General features: G+C 45.5%; 1 protein-coding gene across 1 annotated transcript in view; it reads right to left on the bottom strand.

Annotated features, from left to right (window-relative positions):
- Positions 1–841: 841 nt before the first annotated feature.
- stac (SH3 and cysteine rich domain) overlaps positions 842–7,205 on the bottom strand; it is a gene marked incomplete at both ends in the record, with an annotated part of 47,160 nt that continues 40,796 nt past the window's right edge. The window contains 3 exons of the mRNA XM_080548335.1: positions 842–940; positions 2,034–2,171; positions 3,639–3,690. Of these exons, the coding sequence (XP_080404461.1) occupies positions 842–940; positions 2,034–2,171; positions 3,639–3,690 (289 nt within the window). The remainder of the gene's footprint in view (positions 941–2,033; positions 2,172–3,638; positions 3,691–7,205) is intronic.

The following is a 7,205-nucleotide window of genomic DNA, read 5'->3' as shown; positions in this document are numbered from 1 at the left end:
AACTGTACATGCATATCCTGCATGTATCTCCTGTGGGATTCCACATCAGGACGAGAACGAACCTTTATCAGAGAGAAAACAAATCAACCTCAATCAAACCAGATCAGGATCACCAGAACCCACCCACTCCCCCGGCCTTCTCCCACACTGAGTCACACTGATCCACCTCCACACCCCACCCGTCCGCTGAGAAGGACAGAGGGGGTATCCTCTCTAAACCCAGACCAGGACATTTCCAGACCAGCAGCAGCAGCAGCAGTGTGTTTGCAGAGTTTGGAGTTGCAGTTCTACAGATGATGACGTCCGTGGTCTCTGGCGGCCATCTTGAATCTTGAAAGAAGGTGCAGAGGATGTTTCTCCTGGTCCTCAGAGCCTTCCTGGAGCTACCTGGAAGAGGGCTTCCACTCCTCTCCTCTCCTCTCTTCTATTTATCTCTCCTGACTGTAAGCTCTCTCTCTCTCACTCTCACCCTTTCATTCTGTCTCTCTACTCTTTTTACTCTCCTTAGCTCTCTCTCTCTCTCCTCTCTCCTTACTGTAGCTCTCTCTCTCTCCCTCTCTCTCTGTACTCTCTCTCTCTCTACTCTTTCTCTCCTCTCCGTCTCTCTAGCTCTCTACTTGTTATCGCTACTCTTTCTCTACTTTGTCTCTCTACTCTCTCTCTCATTCTCCCTCTCCCTCTCTCTACTCTCTGTCTCGCTCTCTCTCTACTCTCCGTCTCTCTAGCTCTCTCTCTCTCTCATTCTCCCTCTCTCTCTACTCTCTCTACTCTCTCTCTCTACTCTCTACTCTCTCTCTCTCTCTCTACTCTCTCTCTCTCTCTCTGGCTCTGTGTGTTTCTCTCAGATGTTGTCGAGGACATCACAGGGCACGTAACCCGTCTTCTTTCCGCTGGCCACTCTGATGAAGCCGGCGTGCTCCTCCTCGCTGCTCACACAGATCTGGGGACACACAGACGACCGGGGCTGTTTGTTCTGCTGTTCAAAGACCATTACTCTATTCACGACAGAGTAATAACCCCGTTGATTGATTGAAACATAAACAGGACATCAAACCAAGTGTCGGCCTAGCCATCTGGCTGAGAAACGAGCGAAAGGGATTGCACCTTTAACAATCGGCCGCTGTTGTTGTCGCTTCTTTCTGTGCCAACTCAACGTATCTGAGGGGCGACGAACACATTAAGCCGGGAATGAGGCGGCATTTCACTGTGAAATGGAGGAACATTATGTTTGGTTCCAGACTGGTTTACAAATACCGTTCCACCCCCCCCACCCCCCCAACCAACAAACAACCATGTAACTGCACGGTAATTGTTGTCATCATCCTCTGCCCCAGATGGTGGTCTGTATGGGTGGCTGAATGGCTACAGAGGGGCTGTTGTTGTCATTAGGGAGGTAAAGTTCAGCGGCCGATCTTCAAAGTGTTTTCCCATGCTTCTCCACCGGGGGTTACAACAGGCCTTAACTCTCCCCTGAATCCTAAAATGCCCCTGCAAAGCGTTTTGGGAAAAGAGGATTTGAGCCATGGCAAAGCCATTTGCCATGCCAGAACGATAATGCCATGGTAACCACTGTAAGGGGACTCCCAATTGGCCAATTCAGGTCAAGCCTTTGATGTGAATGTTCCATTACGACTATCCATGGAGACTGCTGGGAATTATTGACAGAAGCTACTGGAGCATTTGTGAGGCTAATGTCCAATCGTGGCAAGGGATTGACCATGAGCTGGTCTAACTCTTTAAAGCCGCACTCTGTAAGATGCGTATACCATCTCATCATAACTTGGGAGTATCATTGTGTGTCATTATCCATGGAGACCAGCATTGTAGGTAATGGGCCCTAAGTGCTTTGGTTATTATAAGGTAAGATAGTTGTGCTAATCTACGGTAATGTGGTATTCATGAATCATATTCTTCTAAATCAAAAGGTACAGCATATAATATTCTATTCATATTTACAGTCAGGTTTGGAGGGGTGGGGAGGGGAGGTCAGGTCAGGTGAGGGATGGGGAGTGGAGGTGAGATGAGGTACATACCTGTCCCTCCTTCACGGTGATCTGGCCTTGCTCCTTACAGCCGATGAACGTCCGGTTACACCTGAACACCATATCGTCCGCCTGCACCTCCTGAGCAAAGGCTGCTGGGAAGTACCCAATCCGGTCCTCGATCACACCCTGGGGACAGAAAGAGATAGACCGGGTCAACACCAGAACTATACAGAGACCATGTTAGGAGGAGATGGACCGGGTCAACACCAGAACTATAGACTTTGTGCCTCAATTGGCTTTTCCATCTTAAACAGAGCCTCCTTATTCTAGTAACTGACAGCTAACAATACAGGATTGGCACATGAGTTTGTTCTTGACTAGAAAACATTGTTTTGTTGTTTTGTTGTTTTTTGTAAGGCTTTTTTTCCCATGTTCCATATCGTTAGAATCTTCACCGAACTTGAATCACTTCAGTCAGAGTGTGTGATGGAGGAACAGTGAACTGTGTGGTCTTCTGTGGCTCAGCTGGTAGATCATGGCGCTAACAACGCTTAGGTTGTGGGTTCGATTCCTGCTGTGGGACCACATATACTGAAATGTATGCCCTCATTGCGATGTAAGTCGCTTTGGATAAAAGTGTCAGCTAAATGGCATAATTATTATTCTTATTGTTGTTACAGTGTGGAGACTCTGCCTCCCCTCAGGGTCTGGTAGTTGCAGTAATAGCAGGCTCTGACTCCTCACCGCCGGCTGTCTGACTCCCTCATTTATCTGCCATGCTTCCACGTCTCAGAGATGCTGTCTCGCTCCTGTAATTTAACACTCTAATATGGGTCATTTATCGATGCCTATCAAATGTGGGCATTAAATTAAAAAAACACATTTGGCTGAGTCACAGAGCTCCTGTTTTAAAGCAACAAGGTTTTGTTTAAAGGCTTTGTGGTGGAAGTGTAGCACGTGGAACAGAGAGGCTGCAGGAGGATATTCCACGTTGTAAGTAAGTGAATAAAGAAAGTAGTGGTGACATGAAAGATAGGAGACAGAACATAGATTGGCTGGCAAGCTAGGGGAGGTAGAAATCTGGAGGATGGGCTCATTGTAATGCATGGAACGGAATACGTGTTTGATGCCGTTCCTCATTCCGTTCCATGCATTACAATGAGCCCGTCCTCCGATTTCTACCTCCAACAGCCTCCTCTGGAGTACTGATAACATGAAAGATTGGAGAGAGAACTTATATGGGTGGTACAAGTAGACCTGTTTCCCAGACACAGATTAAGCCTAATCCTGTGTGTCTGGGAGACTGACCCTACAGTACGTGCTCTAGAACCCTGACCCTACAGTATGTGCTCTAGAACCCTGACCTTACATGCTCTAGAACCCTGACCCTACAGTATGTGCTCTAGAACCCTGACCCTACAGTATGTGCTCTAGAACCCTGACCCTACAGTACATGCTCTAGAACCCTGACCCTACAGTATGTGCTCTAGAACCCTGACCCTACAGTACATGCTCTAGAACCCTGACCCTACAGTACATGCTCTAGAACCCTGACCCTACAGTACGTGCTCTAGAACCCTGACCCTACAGTACGTGCTCTAGAACCCTGACCCTACAGTATGTGCTCTAGAAACCTGACCCTTCCACACATACCTTCCACCAGTCGTCGTTGGAGTCGTCCGCCAGCACAATTCTGTCTCCAGGTCTGGATGAAGGAAAACAAAAGAGGGGGGAATTAGCCAACTTCTCCTTTATTTTTCCTTTCGCTAATGCATGATTACTGGAATCCATTAGGTAGTCAAGGCCAGGGAACTGCCGTCAACCAATGAGATTCAAGTGGTGTGTGACAGGAGTCCAGCTTCTGAGCAATCAGAGTCAAGCGTTGTGTGTAACTGGCAGACGCAGAGGCGTGTGGTTTGTATGCAGCTCTGCGTTTCCTGCCATTCCTCTTGTGGTCTCATTAAAGGCTCACTCTGTTTCTGGGAATTGTCTGAATGACTCACAGAACGCAGCTAGCTGACACAGTCAGTCAGGCGAAATATTGTATCTCTCATTTAGCGCCAAGGGTGAATACAAATGCTTAATTTTTTACATTTTTGTATAATAATTTGCCCACATTATCAACATTCTTCAATGTCAAGGGTGGCTTTATTCATTTAAAAAAAACGCATAGATGATGATGCTTCATTTTGTAGCCAATCAAAATGTTGTTGCTAGGTAAAACACCACATAAAACACTTGGCACTCTAGGTAGTGAGTAAAACACTTTGGCAGTTAGTGAGTTAATTTGGCACGACGAGAACAGGAGAGCAGCAGGTTCGGTGGCGAACTCCTTTTAAATTCCGGAAGTGAATCGAATTCCAATTTGGTCATTGAAAAAAGCTCAACAACCTGCGTATCTGGACATACTGTAAGCAACTCAAATCAGGCGTCACGTCTCAATGTAATAGAAACTCTGACATTCTGAACCTCTTAATAATAGTGTGTGTATGTGTGTGTCTGTGTGTGTGTGTGTGTGTGTGTGTGGGTGTGTGGGTGTGTGTGTATGTGTGTGTGTGTGTGTGTGTGTGTATGTGTGTGTGTGTATGTGTGTGTGTGTGTGTGTGTGTATGTGTGTGTGGGTATGTGTGTGTGTGTGTGTGTGTGTGTGTATGTGTGTATGTGTGTGTGTGTGTGTGTGTGTGTGTGTGTGTGTGTGTGTGTGTGTGTGTGTGTGTGTGTATGATTGAGTGAGTGCACTGTAAAAAACAACAACTACGCTTTATTCAGTAGAGTTAGTATTCTGAATTGTTCAGACAGGAACATTTAAATTACTATGAGTGAACGTAAAAATTTACATCAGAGGAATGGAATGGACCCCAATAAGTTCTAAACATACAATTGTGAATAAACTGAAATTGCAATTCGTTGTTGGCACATCTGGTTCGTTGGTATAACAGCAGCGCATGCGCACAAGGCAGCTCAGACCTCAACGCATTTTTTTGATTGGCCGCTTGGCCACAACTAATTTGCATATTAGCGGCCCCAAAGGATTCTGGGGCCAATTTATGTGAGTTTTGTGGGTCACACCGTGACTGTGATGTACAGGGGAAAGTATGGGGTAGTTCTAAGTTCAAGCGGATAAGTCAAGCTATAGCCATGACTTTCGAAAGTTTGGCTGTGTCTATGTTCCAATGGCGGTTGACGTCCAATAAAAGCCCGCATGATTACATTGTGTACGAGTCCAATAAATATCCACGCTACAATACAAATCAGGAGCATTATTCTCAATGAATAAAAGTTGATTAATATTGATGAAATTCAGTATTGTGGCGAATGTTATCGCCTGGTTACGCGTTACAGCCAGCTAGCTAGTCACGGCTACTGTAATGTTCACTACTGTTGTTCACTGCGTTGTTGTTGTTCATTGATTGGCCGCTTGGCCACAACTGGTTTGCATATTAGCGGCCCCAAAGGATTATGGGCACATTCTATGTAAGTTTTATGGGTCAAACCGTATATGTGTCGTACAGGGGGAAGTATGGGGTAGTTCGAGTTCAAGCGGATGTCCCAAGCTATAACCGTGCCTTGAATTGAAACTGTGTCAGTGTTCGATGGCGTTCTACGGTCAATAAAAGCTCGCGTGATTACACTTAGTGGACGGAGTCCAAATCATATCCATGCTACAGTATTATTGATTCATTTCAGAATTTAGGTTATTTAATTATTTTGGCTAATAAAACAAAGTGAATGGGGTGGAAAGTTCTGTGAACAACACCATTTATTGAACAAACAAATCTGCATTGGCAGAATGAAGAATTAAACGTGATGACCATTGACAGGACAAACTAATATTAGTTGGACCAACATTCTAATATTAATTTGAATAACTTTATAATAATTAATAATTTTAATATTTGTTGGACCAACAATCTAATATGAGTTGGACCAACAATCTAATATGAGTTGGACCAACGATCTAATATTAGTTGGACCAACGATCTAATATGAGTTGGACCAACGATCTAATATGAGTTGGACCAACGATCTAATATTAGTTGAACCAACATTCTAATATTAGTTGGAACAACAAACTCAAAATTCTTAGTTGGAACAACAAACTCAAAGTTCTTAGTGCATTGCCTTGAATTTTTTTAATATTATCAACTATTCTTTTTTTAGAGTGTGAGTGGGTCTGAGGTGATTATGAACAGTGATGGAATCACTACGCCCTTTATGCCGGTTTTGATAAGAGAGAGAGATTTAGAGTGACATTATTCTGCTCCTTATAATGTACAGCAGCTATTTGAGGCCTGGGAGGAGGAGGGGGGGGGGCCTGCTGAGAGTGTCGATGAATCCCAAATGAAGTGCAGATGATTGAAATCTGTCAGGGTAAGAGAACAGCGGAGGAGGGGGAGGAGGAAAGGGAGGAGGAGGGAGATTGAGGAGACTGGAGTATTGCTGTGTCGGAGGCTCGATTACTGTGGGAACAAGGGAGAACATGGACACTTAGGCCTAAAGGCTGTTTAGTGAAATGGAGGACAGACTCTAATTCCCAAAGCCCATTGCAAAGTAATGGATACTTAGGCCAGAGACGGGGGGGGGGGGGTAGTTTACACACACACACACACACACACACACACACACACACTCACACACACACACACTCACTCACAGCATCACAGACACCAAGACGAGCCAGTGAGAGATTGTCCAGCCAGCCACAGAGGGAGAACGCCATCTGGTAGCATCTATCCTCTCACAGGTTGATTTGACCATTGCAGGACAATACTGTCAATAAAGACAATAACGACCTCACCTTTTCTAAACCTTCATCTTGAGTTCAATCTTAATCTATTCCTGTGGCTATTCACCAGTGATTACAACATGAATGCATCCGCCCGCCTGCTTATCACTGTAGGTAAACACAGTGTAGTGTGTGTGTGTGTGTGTGCGCGTGTGCGTGTGTGTGTGTTTTGTTCTGCATTCAACAGGATCCTGAGGTAATTGTTATCACCTCAGCAGCTTTACAAAGACGGCAGGGGACAGCGGGGCCAAGGCCGCTCAGCAGCCAATCAAACGTCCCGGTCTGACAGCAACGAACCACAAACAGCCGCCTGTTTGGCCCGGGCCGATAAGCATGTTTGTACGACCCTGTCGCCTATAAATCTGTCACACACCGTTAGTTAAGAGGGTGACATGCAGAGAGGACGACAGCTGAAATGTTTGACCGGCTATTTC

The sequence above is a fragment of the Nansenia antarctica genome, assembly GCF_963989245.1.
Source record: "Nansenia antarctica genome assembly, chromosome: 1".
NCBI classification, from domain to species: domain Eukaryota; kingdom Metazoa; phylum Chordata; class Actinopteri; order Argentiniformes; family Microstomatidae; genus Nansenia; species Nansenia antarctica.
This window is presented reverse-complemented; position numbering and strand designations above follow the sequence as displayed.